The sequence below is a fragment of the Tetrao urogallus genome (genome assembly GCF_951394365.1).
Source record: "Tetrao urogallus genome assembly, chromosome: 26".
Taxonomy (NCBI): Eukaryota; Metazoa; Chordata; class Aves; order Galliformes; family Phasianidae; genus Tetrao; species Tetrao urogallus.
The window spans coordinates 305,222-324,005 of NC_136839.1; the positions used below are offsets into that span (position 1 = coordinate 305,222).

The 18,784-nt window shown below is 59.6% G+C and overlaps 1 protein-coding gene across 10 annotated transcripts; it reads left to right on the forward strand.

Annotated features, from left to right (window-relative positions):
* Nucleotides 1-914: 914 nt before the first annotated feature.
* Nucleotides 915-8,838, forward strand: STAT3 (signal transducer and activator of transcription 3; the record flags this gene model as incomplete). Of its 10 annotated transcripts, none has more annotated exons than XM_079546983.1 (23): nucleotides 915-1,042; nucleotides 1,514-1,658; nucleotides 1,798-1,896; nucleotides 2,186-2,281; nucleotides 2,377-2,458; nucleotides 2,889-2,983; nucleotides 3,187-3,338; nucleotides 3,779-3,937; nucleotides 4,048-4,140; nucleotides 4,829-4,888; nucleotides 5,130-5,159; nucleotides 5,289-5,382; nucleotides 5,464-5,511; nucleotides 5,764-5,847; nucleotides 6,221-6,319; nucleotides 6,488-6,623; nucleotides 6,782-6,834; nucleotides 6,922-7,016; nucleotides 7,298-7,437; nucleotides 7,809-8,024; nucleotides 8,248-8,290; nucleotides 8,574-8,686; nucleotides 8,783-8,838. In XM_079546983.1, the coding sequence occupies 23 exons, from the start codon at nucleotides 915-917 to the stop codon at nucleotides 8,836-8,838; spliced, it is 2,316 nt and encodes a 771-aa protein (XP_079403109.1). The 10 variants fall into 10 exon arrangements, with proteins under 10 accessions (XP_079403109.1, XP_079403111.1, XP_079403113.1 ...); XM_079546985.1 differs by having other exon boundaries at nucleotides 7,809-8,021; XM_079546987.1 differs by having other exon boundaries at nucleotides 7,809-8,021; nucleotides 8,586-8,686.
* Nucleotides 8,839-18,784: the final 9,946 nt, after the last annotated feature.

The window sequence follows — 18,784 nt, forward strand, 5'->3', positions numbered from 1 at the left end:
AAAGGAGGATGACTCAGGATGCAGGCGTTCTCAGCTCCCAGCTGGGGCAGTGCAGTGGAACTTGCCCTGCTCTTGCGTGCGGGTAGATTTCCAGCCTGGAGCCCTGATGGATGCTTGCTGGCCAGTCTGCTGCCCGCCATGTTTGCTGTAGGGCCCCTGAGGAGAGGGCAGGCTCCTGTGCAAACGCTGTGGTGTGAGCACTGCTTTTCCCTCCTGCCCTGCAAGCTGCACCAACTCGTGCCCTTTAGTCCCTCAGTGGCAGTGTGCTTTGGGTTTATGGTTCCACCTCCTCTCAGCACAGGTCCCAGTGCTGAGCTGGGAGCTGGCAGCCACTTTTTGCAGGAGGCTTTCCTCGCTGCAGCTTGGCTGGGAGCTGGAGATCAGCATCGTCCCAGGGCTCATGGCAGACTGGGGGCTTCAGGGAGGCTGGTCGTGTCACAGCGAGAGCTGTGCTGCTGGTGACCTGTTTGTCACAGCAGGCAGTGGTGGCTGTGAGCAGAGCCTGAGCCCTACCAGTGTCAGACCTCATCTGGTGGGGTAAGCAGAAAACCTTTCAGGTGCTCAAAATGGAGGGGAGTGCATCTCCCATAGCAAGTGGCTGCGTTGCACTGTGTTCCTCGCTGAGACAGATGCACGTCATCTTGCCTCTGGATCGTCAGCGCAGGAGAATTGGAGTTGGCTGTTGGAGCCGTGCTGCATGCTGGGCATCAGGTGGTGAGGGCAGGCAGGCACAGCCCTCGTGCCGGTTCAGTGCAGAGCTCAGCCCTGTGGGCACAGCTCAGCACGCTGCTGCCTTGTAGACCTGCCCCGTTCCCCTTCCTGGGGTCAGCCTGAGCCAAGCCGTGGTTGTGCAGGAGGGTCCAGGGGCACCGTGCTGACCTGCCTGTCCCCACAGGGTTCCGGAGCCGGCCAGGATGGCGCAGTGGAACCAGCTGCAGCAGCTCGACACGCGGTACCTGGAGCAGCTCCACCAGCTTTACAGCGACAGCTTCCCCATGGAGCTGCGGCAGTTCCTGGCCCCGTGGATTGAGAGCCAGGACTGGTAAGGCGCTGCCAAGCTCTGGCAAATGGACTGTGCTTTGGACCCCCAGCTGGGGGTAATGCCAGGCAGCTCTGGAGGGACTGTGCCAGCTTCTCTGAGTGCCGGGGCCTCTCTTCCTCCTCGAAATGCATGCAGTGTGAGATGGAGTGGGAGTCTGTGTGTTTGGTGTCAGACCTCAGACTAGGAGAGAGGGGGAAATACACAGCAGAGGTCGTCAGGGTTTACATCGACCTCTGTTCTAAGCAAGGTTGAAATTGAGGTGCTCCTGTGTGCTGTCTTCCAGTGTCTGAGACACCTCTGTCTCCCTGCCCTTGCGGGAGCAGGGCCTGCTGTGGCTGCATCCCGGTGTAGCTTAGGGGTCGGTGGGATGCTGGACTGCGTGTGGGGCAGTGGGTGATGCGCGGAGCCGCCCTCCCCGCAGCGCCGTGCCTCCCCTGGGCTGGGCCTAAGGACTCTGCCCTCCTGGTGCAGGGCGTACGCTGCTAACAAGGAGTCGCACGCCACGCTGGTGTTCCACAACCTGCTGGGGGAGATCGACCAGCAGTACAGCCGCTTCCTGCAGGAGTCCAACGTCCTGTACCAGCACAACCTGCGGCGCATCAAGCAGTTCCTGCAGGTGAGGCGGGAGGCGACCGTTGTGTTTCCAAAGCGCAGTGGCCTCCTTGTCACGGCTCACAGACCACAGCCCTAAAGCATGCAGAGATCCCAGCAGTTACGGTTTGAAGGCTAACTCTGAGGCCCTCGCTGTTTTACAGAGCAGATACTTGGAGAAGCCGATGGAAATAGCCCGCATCGTGGCTCGCTGCCTGTGGGAAGAGTCACGGCTCCTCCAGACCGCTGCCACCGCAGCCCAGGTAGGTGATCCAGGCGTCTCTCTGCCCACCCAGCAGCTCTGCGCAGTAATTGGTGCTGGCAGGAAGCTCTGGTCTCAAGCTTCCTGCATGTCTCTTTCAGGGGTGGTCAAACCGCAGTGAAGGGCAGCTGACCCTCAGCTCTCTAGGGTGTATCAGTGCTCTGTGCTGAGGTTTTCTGTTGTTGCTTAGTAAAGGGTTTAAGACTCCTTATGCAGAACTTTCTGAGGCTGGGAAGGGACTGTCCCAGAGTTGCAGCCCTGTTCTAATGCTGCTCTTGTCCCTTCTACAGCAAGGGGGACAGGCGACGCATCCAACAGCAGCTGTAGTGACAGAAAAGCAGCAGATGCTGGAGCAGCATCTGCAGGATGTAAGGAAGAGAGTGCAGGTAAGTGTGCTGCCCGGGCACCTTCTTCCCCTGGTACTTCTAGGAGCACTGTGGTGATGTTGTACTTTGAACAAATTCCATCTCTTGCCTTGCAGGATCTGGAGCAGAAGATGAAAGTGGTGGAAAATCTCCAGGATGACTTTGATTTTAACTACAAGACTTTGAAAAGCCAGGGAGGTAATGAAGTTCATTAACATCTGGCAAGCCAAAGTGCGTTCCTGCAAGGAAGCATGCTGGAGGGCGTTTTTCAGCCCTCTCAGTCCTCCTCTTCAAGCCTGAAGGGTGGGTTAGTCTTAGGGCATTTGCATGGCAATTGTAGAAAGTGACAAACAAAAAACAGGCTGACAGGGCCTGCAGGGAGCTGAACCAGAGCTTTGCCTGTGAAAGGAGAATGGCACGCGAAGGTGATAGTGCTGCTGTGTATGCAGCAATGCCAGAAAGGTGCTTGGAGGCAGTGCTGGCAGAGGCTGTGTGAAATCACTGCTTAACTGTTGATGGCTTTCTAGAATTTCTTGCTCCTTTCTAGTCAGCTGTGCGGTCTCCAGTGTGATGTTTGGGAGGGTAGGAGGTACATTTGTTTGGCTGAAGCCTTCTGTCCTCCGCACAGACATGCAGGACCTGAATGGAAACAATCAGTCGGTGACGCGTCAGAAGATGCAGCAGCTGGAGCAGATGCTCACAGCGCTGGACCAGATGCGAAGGGTACGTGGTGCTGCTGGCCTCCCAGGTCCCTCCGGGGTGTCGGTGTGCTCTTATTCTGGGATATGGGTTTGAGTCTCGTGTGGGTAGAATTACGAGAGTAGCGCTGGCAGTACAGCAGTGGGCAGCTCCATTTCTTGTGAACGTAGGACTTCGGGTCTTGGAGGGTGTCAGAGTGCTGAAGGCCCTGCTTTCTGGTTTGGCAGGGTATTGTGAGCGAGCTGGCAGGACTGCTGTCAGCCATGGAGTATGTGCAGAAGATGCTGGCAGATGAGGAGCTGGCAGACTGGAAGAGACGGCAACAAATTGCCTGCATTGGTGGCCCACCAAATATCTGCTTAGACCGGCTCGAGAACTGGTAAGACTCATCGGTCCCTGGAGAGGCAGCAGTCAAACACCTGCAGCAGAAAGGAGTTCTCTGCCTTTGGTCACATCCTTGCAAAATGGCCACTGATGCCTGCAGTTGTAAATATAATCTGGTAGCCACACTTATGCTTGGTAGTGGACAATAATGCTGGATTCATCACCTCGAGGTTTGTGAGATTGTAAGGTTGATGGCTTGCGTGGCTGTTCCTGAGCTCTTGGTTGGTACGGCTGCAGAACTTTGGTTCACACAGGTTTCTTTCATAGTGTGTGGCCTAGAAAAATGTGCTGAGCTGTGGGCATATTCTGTTCTCTGCTGGTTTGGTACAGCGATTGTCCTCTCTTGCAGAAGTGAGGGGAGGAGGAGGGCTCTGTGGGCTGGGACCGTGCAGGACTTGGCAGCCAGAGCTAATGCTGGTTCTTCCTACTCCCTAGGATAACCTCTCTTGCTGAATCACAGCTCCAGACCCGGCAGCAGATCAAGAAACTGGAAGAGCTGCAGCAGAAGGTGTCCTACAAGGGCGACCCAATTGTCCAACACCGGCCAATGCTGGAGGAGCGGATCGTGGAGCTGTTCAGGAACCTGATGAAAAGGTGCCGAGGGAGCTATGGGCTGTTCCTTGGTTACAGGCAGTGAAGGGGTGAGCGCTGTGTGCTGGGATGGGGCTGAGGTTTGACTGCATTTCTTTTATCTTCTCCTACAGTGCTTTTGTGGTGGAGAGGCAGCCCTGCATGCCCATGCATCCTGACCGGCCTCTGGTCATCAAAACCGGTGTGCAGTTCACCACCAAAGTCAGGTGGGTCGCTGGCCCCTGCGATTCCTGTGTGAAGGGAGGGAGCCGTGCAGGGTGAATGCAGCATCCGTCTCCCAGGAGGTGCTGGTTCAGATGCAGCCTTCAGTTTGCCCGGGGAGTGCTGCTGCTGGGAAGGAATGGCTCCCTGCTGGAGTGTAGCCTGGGTGACTCAGTGTGGGGATGGTGATTGTTGGCTGGGGCTCTATTGTATTCCTGGAGACAGCTGGGGTTCTGGTAAATCCCACTGTGGGGGCAGACGACAGGAAGTGTCAGTGTGTCCCTGCCAGAAGCCTGTCTTCTGGCCTGTGTTCTTCACCAGCTTCTGCAGAAATTGCTGCTCTGACACAAGGCTCTGCCTACAGCTTCATTACCATCTCACAGCTGTGCCCCAGTTGCTTCCTTGGCAGAAGAAACGCAGGTGGTTTAGAGCAGTCTGCCTGGAGTGGGCAGTCAGTGGCCAAAACAAACTCCTTATGGGGCTTGGGAGAACCGTAGGTTCATGGCAGCGTGCTGTGTGCCAAAGGAGTTGGGTTGTGCTGTGTCCTGGTGGGCTTGTTGGGGTGAATGATGCTGCCTGCTGTGGGATGCGTGCAGCACTGCTGTGCATCCAGCTCTTCTGTGCTGTGTTTATCTCAAGTTGTTCACGTGTTGTGATGCTGGTGCTGACAGTCTGTCTGCTGACTCTTTCCAGATTGTTGGTGAAGTTTCCGGAGCTAAACTATCAGCTGAAAATCAAAGTCTGCATTGACAAGTGAGTCCTGTGCTCTGATCCTGGAGGTGCTGGGTGTGGTTACTGCAGTCAGACTTGCTCCTGCTGCCCCTGAGTGGGGCTGCATCCGTGCACTGGGGGCCAGTGTGACCTTAAAGGAGAGAGTATAGGGTGGTGGTGGGCCCCCAGGATTCATTCATAGGCTGGAGGGCCTCGTGGGACTTGATGCAAACTCCACTCACGCAGCCATGGCTGTGACTGTTTTTTCTCTTTCCTTTCTCAGGGACTCTGGTGATGTTGCAGCACTTCGGGGGTAAGTGCAATGGTTTCTTTTTTTCTTTCCTTTTTTTTTCTTTCACTTCTGCTTTTAATGTTGGCAAATGTTCTACTACGCATTTGCTTCGAGAGGCCATCCACCGTGCTGTATCTTTTCTCTTCTTAGGTCCCGGAAGTTTAACATCCTGGGGACAAACACCAAGGTCATGAACATGGAGGAGTCAAATAACGGCAGCCTCTCAGCAGAGTTCAAGCACCTGGTAGGTGCCACGGGGCCTCAGGCTGCTCCTGTGGCGGTGTGACGTGGTGCTGTTGCTGTAGCCTGTTCCTTCCCTTTGCAGACCCTGCGGGAGCAGCGGTGCGGTAATGGAGGCAGAGCCAACTGCGATGTGAGTGGGGAGGGGACCCTGGCTGGGAGAGCCCCTTACTGGCAGCTGTGCTCAGGGCAGCCGTAGCAGTCCGTGTCCCCGCCAGGCAGCTGAGCCACAGGGGAAGCAGGAATTGCTCTCACAGGGCTGGCCGTGACACCTCTGACACGTGGCAGCTGCCAGCTCAGCTCTCCCTGCCCAGGTCTGAGAGTGCTGTGTCAGGCTGAAGGCAGATGTCTGCTGTGGGCTCACTGTGTTCTGTTCCACCCCCAGGCCTCACTGATTGTGACTGAGGAGCTGCATCTCATCACCTTTGAGACTGAGGTGTACCACCAGGGGCTGAAGATCGATCTGGAGGTGAGCAGGGGTGCTGCTGTGGGCTGTGCCTTGCTGCAGAGGAGCAGCTCTGGGAGGCAGATCTGCTGTGCGTCGCCCTGCCTGAGTTGCATCCTGCTCTGTGCTGGTTGTGTCTGCCTTTCTGTGCTGGGGAGCTCACTGGGAGGGAGCACGAAGCTCAGGTTGTGGGTTGCAGTGGAGTGTGCTGTAGGGTGGGGGAGGCTTTGGCTAGATGTGGTATCAGCCATTGCTGTGTGGCTGCACCCTTCCTAGGGCCTTCATGACGCAGAGAATGGAGGGGGAGACCTTCCTGACAGCTGGGGGCTGCTGTCCTGTGGGGCAGTGCAGGATTTGGTGACGAGTCTCAGACTTCAGTCGTGTCCTATCTTTGCAGACCCACTCGCTGCCTGTGGTTGTCATCTCAAACATCTGCCAGATGCCTAATGCCTGGGCATCCATCCTGTGGTACAACATGCTGACCAACAACCCCAAGGTAGGAGCTGGATCCAGGGGGTGGCTGGTGAAAGAGTGATGCTTTTCTTGGGTCAGGTATCCTGGCAGCGAGGCAGAGGCTCGCTCAGGCCCATCAGCAGGGCTGGAACAGGACCTGGCCTTGCTTCTGTCCCTTTTTCTGCTCAGGGCTGTGTTCTCTCTTGTACAGAACGTGAACTTCTTCACCAAGCCACCCATTGGGACGTGGGACCAGGTGGCAGAGGTGCTGAGCTGGCAGTTCTCCTCCACCACAAAGCGTGGTCTCAGCATCGAGCAGCTGACAACCCTGGCAGAAAAACTTCTAGGTAACTCAGCATCGGTGTCCTGTCTATCCCTGCCACTCGTGGCAGCTCCCCACGAGCAGTTAGATTTGGGAAGGAAGCTGTCCTTTTTGGTGTTGCTCCCTGAAAACTCTTTGGAGGAGCAGCCATAGGCACATGTTGACAGTCCTGTTCTCCGTCAGGGCCAGGTGTGAACTACTCTGGCTGTCAGATCACCTGGGCCAAGTTCTGCAAGGTATAATTCCTTCTCTTCACCCGAGTGCCTCCCCTTGGCTGTTCTCCACTCTAGTCATATTCACAGCCCCTCTGCTCTCTTCCTCAGGAGAACATGGCTGGCAAAGGCTTCTCCTTCTGGGTCTGGCTGGACAACATAATTGACTTGGTGAAGAAATATATCCTGGCGCTGTGGAATGAAGGGTGAGTCTCAGCTATTGTCAGCTTTGGTTGGGGACCCACAAGTCCTGTCCTGATGGAGGCAGTACCTTGTCCCTGCTCTCCTGGAATGCTTTTCTGTCCAGGCCCTGTTGGTTCAGACTGGAAACATTTGAGGCTCCCCAGACAATCCCCAAAACATTGGTGGCTTTGCGGCGGCCAGCCCAGGTCCTGCTGCTGCCTGTCAGCGTACAGAGAAGTGGCAGGATTCCTGCTCTGGAGTACCTGCCCCCATGTCTTGACCCAGCCTTGCTCCCTGCACCCAGGTACATCATGGGGTTCATCAGCAAGGAGCGGGAGCGAGCCATCCTGAGCACCAAGCCTCCAGGAACCTTCCTGCTGCGCTTCAGCGAGAGCAGCAAGGAGGGTGGCATCACCTTCACGTGGGTGGAGAAGGACATCAGCGGTACGTTGCTCTCCACCACTGCCCTGGGTGTGCTGTCTTGTTCAGCCAGCCTTTCTGGCTTCAAGGTGGGATTTGGACCACGGCTTCATTCCCCTGATGAGACATTTGTGCTCGTCACGATGGCCCCTGTCCCTGGTTAAATCTTTGAGCCCAGGCACCTTCTGCTGGTCCCTGCGTCCTGAGTGCCCCCATCCGTGTGCACTGAAGCAGGTCTGTCCTGCCACGTGCTCTGCTGGGCGCCTCGTGAGGTTGAGCACAGCTCTAGGCGACTCTGTCCCATCTGTGCCGCCCCTGGGGAGCTGGAGAAAAGTCCATGCCTTTGCCCTAGGGCTGCAGGTGTCTTGCCCTGTGTCTAAAACAGTCTCATACAGGAAAGACTCAGATCCAGTCTGTGGAACCTTACACCAAACAGCAGCTGAACAGCATGTCATTTGCGGAAATCATCATGGGCTACAAAATCATGGATGCCACCAACATTCTGGTGTCTCCCCTGGTGTATCTGTACCCGGACATCCCAAAAGAGGAGGCATTTGGGAAGTACTGCCGCTCTGAGAGCCAGGAACACTCAGAAGCTACTGACTCAGGTAGTCGTTGATTTTCTGCGTCCCAGCGCAGCTCCTGCCTGTGGAGCAGCTGCAGGAACAGCAGCCTGGTGGAAAACTGCATCCATCAGGGGATCCCGTGTTGGTCGTAGGATGGCCTGGGGACCCTGTGGGTGCGAGCAGGGCACGAGGGCTGTCTGCAGGGCTGTGAGGAAGGGAGCGGGGCTCCTCCTCCTGCAGCTGGTGACCAGGCTGCTCTCTCATTCAGGTGCTGCTCCATATCTGAAGACAAAGTTCATCTGTGTCACCCCGTAAGTGTTCCTGGAGGTATCTGTGAGCTCAGGGGAACGTTCACGTGCTCAGCCTTACCACCACTGCTTTGGGTGCCATGAGGCTCCTCGTCTGCACAGGGGGGCACTGCAGTGGAGCTGAGCCAGGTGGCAGTGTGCTGCCCGTGCCGCAGGGCTGCTCTCCCCTCCAGGGCCCCTCTGCCTTCCAGAGAGCTCCCAGCTGGCTGCACTGTGCCCTGGGGCCCGCTGGAGGGGCAGGAGGTGTCTGCTCTGTCCAGGCCCTGATGCTTTTCCCTCCTGACAGCACCTCCTTCAGCAATACCATTGACCTGCCCATGTCCCCACGCACTCTGGACTCACTGATGCAGTTTGGCAACAGTAGCGAGGGAGCAGAGGCCAACGCAGGAGGGCAGTTTGGTGAGTGGTGGCACCCAGTGCCTGAGGGTGTCCTGGTGACAGCAGGAGCTCAGGGGTCAGGGTGCAGCCCCGTAATTCCTGCCTGGTTTCGCGCAGAGTCGCTGACCTTCGACATGGAGCTGACCCAGGAGTGCGCTGCTTCGCCCATGTGACGCGCTGTGCTGGCGCCTGCAGGACCTGCGTGGCTCCGAATCGTTCTCAGTCTGTCACATTTGCTCGGGGCCTTTTCTCGGGAGGAGCTGGGGGCTGTGATCCTTGCCACTGATTCCTTGTTTTACCCAAACAAACAGACGCCTCGCTGCAGCGGTCCTGTTTGCCCCTTTGGGAGAAAGGGGTTGAACCTTCTTCTATTTCCTTCCATAACGGTTTTTTATTATTGTTTTGCTCATTCAAGTGCCTATTAGCCTCCAATTGCAGCCTCACTTTTTACAAATGCTTCTGCAGCCCCTACCGTGCTGCCTGCTGTTGAAAGCTGCTTTCTTGACTGCCAGTGTCTGGAAGCCCACAGTCCCATGAGTCTGGATCTGAGAGGGCATCAGCCAGACCCAGTCTCCTTCGGGTGACCTGCTGTGCTGTGCAGCAGCTGCCCAGCAGCTCTCAGAACCTGCAGAGGGATCTCATCTCTGTTCTCCCTTCGCCCCACTTGTGGCCCAGAGGGGCAGCGAGTGGCTCTGTGCTGCAGGGTGGAGGAGCCCAAGGCTGATGTGGAGGGCTTTGCTGTGTTCTGCCAGGAGCAGGGAGTTTCAGTGCTTACTGCTGCCTTCCTGCTGTGGGCAGAGGCAGGGCCAGATCCAGCAGCCCTGGGCAGCGCTGCTTTCCCTGTGCTGCAGGGCCCTGGGGCAGGGCAGGGAGGCATCTTAGCAGCACTATGTGCTTGTGAACACACAGCATCTGCATTTTTGGTCCTTCTTAGGACCAGGAGGCTGCTCTTACCCCTGGCTGGCCCCTTGGCCAGATTCATGACAGGAGCACAACTGCTTTCCCTGTGCAGAGTGAGACCTTTCAGAGAGGGGGGCAGGGGCTGCTGCTGTGCAATATGCCCTGCAGTGGGTGACCGGGCTCTCTGGCACAGCATATGATGTCCCAGGCAGTGGGTTTGCAGCTTCTCAGGGGCTTTGTGTGGCACTTTGGAGGTTGGCTGTCACTGTTAAGTTAGGAGGTGGCAAGGGTTGAAGAAAGGATGGGCAAAGGAGAGGAATCTGCTGGGGGCAGCAGCCATGGGTGTTGGTGTAGCAGGCAGTAAGGCTCTTTGCGCTGGAGGTCAGGGGAAGTTGGGAGCTGTGCTGGCTGATGGTGGTTCTGTATTTACTGAAGTGTAGGGAGCCCTCCTGTCCTTCCCAGGCGTGGGCTTTGGTTCTGTCCCTGAGCAAAGATGGGAGGGAGTGGCAGTGTGAGGGTCGTGTGCTTCCCCAGAGCAGCAGGATGCCCCGTGCAGGAAGGGGGGACGTGGAGCAGCACAGCAGGGCTGTGGGACACGGCAGCGGTGGGTAACAGCCGAGGAACTTGTGGGCAGCAGCACAGGGCTGTGATGGTGTTGGCGCTCTGGCTGCAGATGCTCTGTTTGTTCCCGTGGCAATGCCGCGGTGCAGGAGGGACCCTGTCCAGCATCTTCAGTGCGTGGCTCCAGATTTTCTACCCAGAAATGACGCTGGGATGCACAGACGGCCCTCCTGCGCCTGTGCACAGCGTTGCTCCGAGTCCATCAGCTGTGCAGGAAGCTGCGGCAGGGCCAAGAACAGCATCCACCTGTGCCCCCTCACTGTGGGGAGGCGGCTGCGGCCCCTGGGCAGCGCCGGGCACGGTGTGAGGGCAGGGGGGGCCGCGGGGCTGCCCGTGGGCACGGGACGCAGAGGCCCTTTGCAGTCAGTCAGTGCTCAGAGGAAATAAGGCCTGTTGCTTGTCCCTGTGCTGGCGTGTCGCTGCCGTCAATGGAGCCCCTGGGCCACATTCAATACTGTAAAGATTTTTAATTTTTTGTATATTTTATTGCTGTATCTACAGGCTTTGACTTTCTCCAAAATAAAGGCTCTGAAGCAGCCCTGTCTGCCATGCCTCTCCCTCAGCTCTGGGCCCCGACCCCTCTGTGGGCGCCGCGCTTTGCGGTTCGCGTGGGCAGCTGTGAGCGCGGGGCAAAAGCAGCGCCTGGCTCCGCTCTGCTTGCGTCAAGGAAACCTCGGGTGCCAGCGTGGGAGGCAGCGATGGGGACCCTCGGGGCTGCGTGCTGCGGTGAGGTGACAGCCACCAGCCTGCGCTCCGGCAGGGCGCTTGGGCGGCATCCCAGGATGGCTGCTGCTCTCCGAAGGGGGGGAGCTCGGGGCAGAGGGGGCGTCCCCCACTGCGCCTCTGTGCCCGCAGGGGTGGCTGCCGTGGGGCTGTGCGGGGCTGCGGCACGGCCCTGCCCTGCCCTCTCGTGGGGATGTGTTGGAGCCGGCAGCGAGTGCTGCTGCACTGAATGCGGCGCGGGCTGCAGCCCCAGCATGGTGTCGTTGCGGCTCCTCGGGCTTTGCGGGACTGGGGCAGAGCACTGCGGGAGCAGGATGGGGAGACACCCACCGCAGTTGGAGCCCGCCGTGCCTCCAGGGCCCTGAGCCTACTTGCAGCCCCCTGCTCTCCCTTCTGAGACCTGCTTGGGGTTTTGCTTGGACCTTTATGACCCGGTGCGGGGGAGCAGCTGCCCTGCCCCATCGGCCCGGTCTCTAATCCAGTATGGGGTCCAGGCTGTGGGACCAGGGCTGAGGACCTGGAGATGGTGGTGCCTCCAGGTGCCTGGAGCAGACAGACAATGACAGATGTGCCAGCACTTGTATTCCCACCACCTGTGGCCCTTGGTGAAGCAGAGCTGGATGCAGCAGCAGAATGAATGTGGAGTTTGGTCTCAGGCGAGGCCCAGAGGGAGAGATTATTGCTCCGTGAGGATTAGCAGGGGATTTTTCATGCAGGCCGTGCTCAGTAAATCCCCCAATCCCCTCTGGGCTCCTTCGAGACGCTGGAGCTGCCCTTATTGCCTGTGTGCTCCCTGCTCTGCTCTCAGCTCGTTGCTGAGGTGGGCACTGTTCCCTGAGAACCCCGACCCGTGCTTCATTGTGCAGCTCTGGGGTTTGGTGGGATGGAGCCCCAGGTTCCACCCCGAAGCTCGTGCAGCCCCCCAGGGCCCAGCCCTGTTCCCTCCCCGATGGTTCTCAGCTGCAGGAGAGGGTGGAAAACCCCAAAAGAAGGATTTTTCTCCCTGATATGCAAACCCTGAGGTTGCCACAACCGTTGGGTGTCAGGAACGGGCCGTCCCTTCCCACACTCCTGCAGATAAGTGGTTTCTTATCTCCGTGTGCCCACATGCCCTGCTGCATCCCTGCCTGAACCTGCTCTGTGCTTGTTTAGCCGGAGGGCCCGGTCCCTTGAGTAACTTGGGTTAATTGGCCGACAATCTGATCTCAATTGTTGCTATTGTGAATGCTCCAGTTGGCAGCTCAGTTGGCTGCTCTGCAGCAGAAGGCATCGGCTGAGGCTGTGTGCTCTGCCTCAGTGGGCAGGCTGTGCATCGTGTGCAATGCTGCTGCATGGGACTGCATCTGAGGAAAGTTGCAGGAAAGGCACTTCTGTCAACACAGAGAAACAACGTGAGGTCTGGCAGGGCTTGTGGCGGCCCAGGGTTCGGATTTGTGGGGCACCCAACACACCCCAGCCTGGAGAGGGCTTTTCTCCCCTTGATCCCCAACACCATCCTGTGATGACCTCCTCATCCTGCTGCCCTATGGAGCCCGGGTTGGGGGGGGATGTGGGGCATGGGGTTGTTTGCAGCTCCGAAAGGAGGTCGCTCCCCTTCAGCCCCTGGCCCCACAGCAGGGAGGGAGCGGGGATGGTGTCTGGGTCAAACATGCGGCCGGATTAGGGGCTTCCAAATGCGGATAAGCTGCTTGGGATGCAGACGCTCGCGTGACAGGGTTGGGGCAGCCCCGAGGGGATGGGTGGCCACCTGCCAGGGCAGCCTGCGTGGGCACAGCTGTGCTCCCTATCAAGCCCCACGTGATTCCCAGTTGGGATTGGGACCGAGGTTTGGGATGCAGATGCTGCCCATAGCCCGTACTCTTCCTCCGCTCCCAGCCCCATTGTGGCCGTCCAGGCTGCAGGCAGCACCACGCAGCGGGTGTGTTGGGTGATAGATGCTGTGGAAGGACAGTGTGTGCCCTCCCTGCGCCCCAGGGCTTTATGTGCCAGGCCAAGCTGTTGGGGAGCGGAGGGGACTGGGGCCCAAGAACTGCAGCACCTCAGCACCACAGCCCCTCCGGGTCTGAACGTTCACAGCACCGGGTGCTGAGCCGTCTGCTGCAGCAGCGCCTGCGAGCACGGAGCGCCCAAAGGGCATCTGCTGGGCAGCTGGGCCGTGCACCTCTGCTCCCTGACTGCTGTTGCAATGACCCCGCCAGCTCCAATGAGGCAGGAAAACCACACGCCGCCCCACGGAGCTCCTGCACCTCTACCAACAGAGCTGCTCCCACGCTGCCCTCCGAGAGCTGCCCCCAGCCTGCTATGTGCGGGGTCACACAGCTGCACGCGGCGGCTATTTGGGTTTCCAAAACACCGCAGTTTCAGGTTGCACAGCCAGAGCAACTCCCCCAGTGCCACGCTCCCACCTGGCACAAAGGCTGCATGCACAGAGCAGGAGCACTGAGCCTGGCTCTGTCCTGGGCTGCAAGGGGTTTGGTGTTCGCCTCAGCCTGGCTCCCCTCATGCTCCTGCACCTTCCTCCCTGCCTGAGCGTTGGGCAGCCCATGCTCACACAGAGCCTGCAGCCCTGCAGAGCGCAGTGAGCTGCTATTTCTGGGTGAACAGAGCGCTCTGTACCTGGTGGTTTGCACAGGGAGAGGGGCTCTGCGTCTCCTCCATCCTTTTTCTGCCAAGCAGTGTGCTACCATGGAGTGAGGCAGGAGCACCAGGACGCTGCTGCAGACATCCATCCGATGTCCATTCTCACCAACAGCTCCAAGCACGAGGGCAGCTTCGTGCAGCCCTAGCTGCCCAAGTTGAGCGCTATCCCTGCTTCCCAAACCTCATAAAACAAAAGGCAAACATTGCATCACACACAAACTTTAATACGCAGCTGAGCAGAGCCAAGCAAGGTCCCGGTGGTGGTTCCTGCTGCCAGGTGTGGCAGAGGTCAGAGCCGGCGGCTCCGGCACCGCTGTCCCCGCACCCCGCTGTGTGCAGCCGTCTCTCAGCACTGCCCTGCTGCCTGCGTGCGGCTCTGAGCTGCGCCCAGTGCTTCACCCACCCGGATCCATGGCAGCCCCAGCTCCTGGAGTGGGAGCCGGCCCCACAGGCTGCGCCCCATCCCTGACCCACCCAGGTGAGGAAGAAGAGCAGCAGGCTTTCCCTCAGCGCTGCCCAGTTCCTTCTCCAGCATCAGCCGTAGCTCTGGGGCTACTCTCACTTTCGGGTTCCCACTTTCGCTGCCTCCCTCGGACCTGGTTCCCATTCCTGCAGCCTTACCCTGCTGCTGGGCCCACGTCTGGCGCTGGTTCCCCCCCAGCAACATGGGGGCTCGCTGCAGGCTGGGGCAGCCATGCTGACCCGTGCTGACCTGCAGCGGCCACGTGTTTATGGCAAGAGCCAGCCTAGTCCGTTTCTGTGGCAACGTGAGGATGTGGGGATGCGCAGCAGCACCAGTGCGGGGTGGGGGCTGGGGGCTCTGACTTCTCTGTAGCTGCTGCTGCCCCCGGTGCCGGGGGGGGGGGGTGAGACCCTTGTGTGCACAGCGTGTGCCAGGCTGGGAGCTGCAGCTCACAGTGCAGCCCCAGCTGGCTGTTATTTCCCCGTGTTTTGCAGTACGCAGAAATGGCTGTTTGTTCCCCTTTGGATGAATGATGCGAGTGAACAAAGAGCTCAGCCTGGGCACCAACACTGCCTGGCTGCTGAGACCCAGCAAATGCTGGGGCTGCTTTCAGCCATATCTAAGCGGATGGAAAAAGAAATATCCTGTGGAAATTCCCCCCTGGACTGAATGCTTTTCCTGTTCTTCCATGACAGCAGCTCCTTGCTTCCCTCTGGCACGAGGGACGGTGCTGCAGCCACAGGTTCCATGCACACCTGGTGCCCTGCATGCCAGCACCGCGATCCCCACCTCACCTCCAGCTCTCCATGAGCAGCTCACTGTCTCCTTCTCCGGCCCCAGCATTCTGCATCCAAACAGCTCTTCCTGCACTTCTCCATGCCCGGTGCTCTGCAGGGAGCAGCTCCTGGGGCGGCTGCAGCAACACTGACCTGTGCAGCCCCAGATCTGACCCTGCTGCGTCACACCCCGCTCCCCTGGGATGGCTGTGCTGGGGCCCCAGCGCTGCACCCAGCAGCCACCCCGGATTTGGCAGCACTGTGTGTATCCCCCTGATCCCCAGAGGACGATTCATGGACCATTTTAGTTAAATGTAAGAGCTGTTTTGCTGCCCAGAACATGCTGTTCTTGGGCACCTTCCTGCAGGGCGGGCAGCAGCATTCCAAGGAGCTGTGCTCGGCGCACTTGGTGCCTTGCCTGCAAGTTGAGTTACCTCCTCTGCGCCCAGCTGATGGCCAGATCCCCCCTGCTCTGCAGCCGGGAAATCGTTACTGAGCTCTGATGTGGGGCAGGTGGGAAGAACCTCACAGCATGACTGAGTCAGCGCTGCAGGAAATGGCCCCTTCCCAACTGCGTGAGAATGAGAAGGACTGAAAAAAAAACAAAGCAACCCAGAGGCTGTGCCTGGTGGCGTTGGGCTCTGGATGGGCTCTGGGCAAACGGGCTGGGCTGCAGGGAGGGGGCTGCTGGCGTCGGGTGGCACCGGGTCCAGCTGTGCCATGTGGAGCTCTGGGAGGCATCGGCTGTGACTCAGGGCTGGGTGATGGGGATGGTGTTGGCAGGAGAACCAAGAGCAGTTCAGTGCTGGGAAATGGCCCGGCATGGGAAACGCCTGAGGGGCACCGGGGGGGGGGGGGGGACTGCCCACGGGTGGGTGCAGCTGGAGCAGCACTGCTCAAAGGGGCAGCACCCAAAGGAGCAGCAGCACCCAAAGAAAGCTGCACCCATGGCAGCAGCAGCCGAGGAGCGTGCCAGCAGCAGTGGGACCTTCAGTGCCCTGCAGCCCTGCTGTAGCTGTGCTCTGAGTGTTTTAAGCTGAGGATGTTGGAGTGGGAAAACATGAGGCTGTGACTAATTTGGAGATTCATCTGTTTTTCATTACAGGGGCTGGATTATCGCTGTGTTCTCTTCTGGCTATAATGTATATCTGTGACCATGTGGGAGCCCAAGAGGAGGCAAGAAGAGGCCAGGGCCCTGGGCGAGCCTCCCATCCTGCTTACAGCCCGTGGGGGCTGCGAGGCCCAAGCTGCAGCCGACCCTCTCCACGGGCTTTGTGCTCTGGAGGAGCCCCATGCTGTGCACAGAGGGCTGCGAAGGGGCCCTGCGTACAAGAAGTGCTGGGAGGGCTTCGAGGGGGGAGGGAAGGGCAGCAGCCAGCACTGCTGGGACCTCTCCAGCAGCTGCCTAAATAAATGCTTCCAGTCCTCAGAAATAATTAAGACCCTCGAGATGCCACTTAGAGAAGGCCACTGTGCTGCTGCTCCTCACGCTCATGCTCCAAACACAGGAGGCAGGAGAGGCAATTTTCTAGGAAATCAATTACGAAGCCCAGTGCTCCCGCTCTCCCCTGAACGCACAGCGTCACACTGCATCCTGTTGAGCTCATCTGAGCTTGGCCACGGCTCAGCCTGGACACCATTTACCTTCCAGATGCTTTTTGAGACTTCCTGAGCCGTGGTGTGAGGGAGGTCCCAAGGAGTGCCAGGGCTGAGCAGTGCAGGGCTTGCTGTGCTGCTGAAGCAGACACGGCCTCCCTGTGCTCTCTGCAGCGCTGTGGCTACCGCTGCGTCCTTGGGATGACCCTCCAAATTTCCCTTTTGTAACATTGTCACCAGAGAGCTCAGGGTTTTTCCTTGGGATTTGTTTGCAGTGAAACTCAGTCTTTGATTTGATTTGATTCTGTTGCCCTTTTGTGTTGGAGGGGCTCTCCACATAATCTCCCATCATTTATTTTTTTTTCCCGTTTCTTCTCCCTCTAAAAAGAGATGGAAGAAACTCAGAGGGAAGGGCAGAGGGAACAGGCGTTGCGCTCATCTCACACCGTTCCCACCCCCAGGCCCTACTCAAGGATGCTGCCCTGCCAGGCTGTGCCAGGGGCTTCCACGACCTCCATGCTCTCAGCAGAGCAGCTGGTGCCTGACCGCTGGCACTGGTTGGTTCTGTGGGCCAGGGATTGTGAAATGTGTGAGACCATGTGATGCAACTCACGGAGTGCAAGATTTCCTAGTAAAGGCAGGGAGGGCAGCGGGTGCAAGCCTTGTGTTGATTTCCCCACTCTTTACTTTTTTCTTAGTGGAAAAAGGCCGTCTGCGGCTCGTGGAGCTCCCAGCTCACCTCCAGCTCCGGCAGCAGCGATGTCAGCCCCGGCGCAGGCGGTGCATCCCCAGCACAGCTCGGGCAGCGCTGCCCCTCGCCCTCCCAGCGGGCGGCGTCGGTGCCGGGCGGCTCCGCAGGGCCTGGCTGGCCGGGGCATCCCGCAGAGCTCCAGCTGCCTCTGCCGCAGGCTCCAAAAGGCGACAGGAAGGCTTTAATACAAAAGCAATAGACAGCAAAAGTGCAGAGGTGAGAACTCGGGGCCACGCTCTTACATGATTGCGGAGTGATTTGCAATTGCCGGCTCATTAACCACGCTGATAAGGATCCTGCCCGAGCGCTCCGCTGCGGCACGCAGAGAACGGAGCCGCTCTCCCGGCCTGGGCGCAGCTCTGGGCACCCCGCTGAGTTTCCCTCCAGAGTTTTTCAGGCCGCAGATTAACTGGTAACGAAAGCGAAAGCCCAGGAGATCCCATGCGGCAGTGAGAGCGCTCGAGCAGAAACGAGCACAGCGAGTATTGCTTCCTGCCCCGCCGCAGCCACCCCGCACCGGGATCCCCATCGCCCCGCAGCCCCATCGCCCTGCAGCCGGCCGTGTCCCGCGGTGCAGCAGCCGTGCCAGCCGTGCTCCCGGTGCCAGGATTCACAGCAGGAGAGAGGGCAGCAGCATCCCAGCGGGATCGACCTCGGTTCATGGTGGGCCTGGTGCAGTCACCCAGCGCTGCAGCAGCAAGGGAGGAGGACACTGGGGTACAAGAAACGGTGGACTGGCATCAGGTGCTTGGCGGGCGTTGCTGAACCCCGGCACCAAAGCCCGGTACCGGGCTGGGTTCCCCGACGCCCACCGCCAGCGCCCACCGCTGGTTCGCGCTCCCCTCTTCAGCCCGAGCAAAGCCTGCATCTGCCCCAGGCCCAGCGCTCCGTGCCGGGGTGGCGCAAAGGCCCGTGCCGTTGTCCGTGCCCGCTGCCGGCAGGCTGCCCGTGCCACCGCTCGCTGCCCGGCGCCCATCAGCGCCCAGGACAGGCGTTGCCGCCCAGGAGCCGTGCCGGCGCCCAGTACCCGTTGCCCGGTTCCGGTGCTCGGTGCTCCCGCCGGTGCCCGGCGCCGACGCACGTCCCGCTGCCCGGTGCCGGTTCCCCGGGGGCGGTGGCGGTGCCGGGGGCGGTGCGGCGCGGGGCGGTGCCGCGGCGGGGGCGGTCCTCGCGGGCCGGGCCGGGCCGGGCGGCGGCGGCGGGCGGCGGCGGCGGCGGCGGGCGGCCGGAGGGGGCAGAGCGGCGGCGGATCCGAGCGCCGAGAGCCGCCGGAGTAGCGGAGCCGCAGCCGCCGCCGCGGCCGCAGGTAGGAACGGGCGCGGGGCCGCCATCGCCGCGAACGGGGCCGCGCCGCCGCCGCCGCTTTCGCTTTCCGCGGCCGTAAACAGGGCGGGGGGCGGCCCCGGGCGGCCGGAACGGGCCGTGCAGCGCCGCGCAGCGCTCTGCGTCCGGGCCGGGCCGGGCCGGGGGGGCGCGCGTTGGGCACCTGCGGGGGGCGGCCGTGCGAAGGCGCCGTCGGGGTTGGAGGTGGCGGTGTGATCTGTCGGTTTGTTTTGGGTTTGGTTGGTTTGTTTTGCCTTTTTTTGTTGTTTTAGTTTGCGTCTTTTGGGGGGTGGGGGAATAATTTTTTTTTACAATTATTTTTCTCC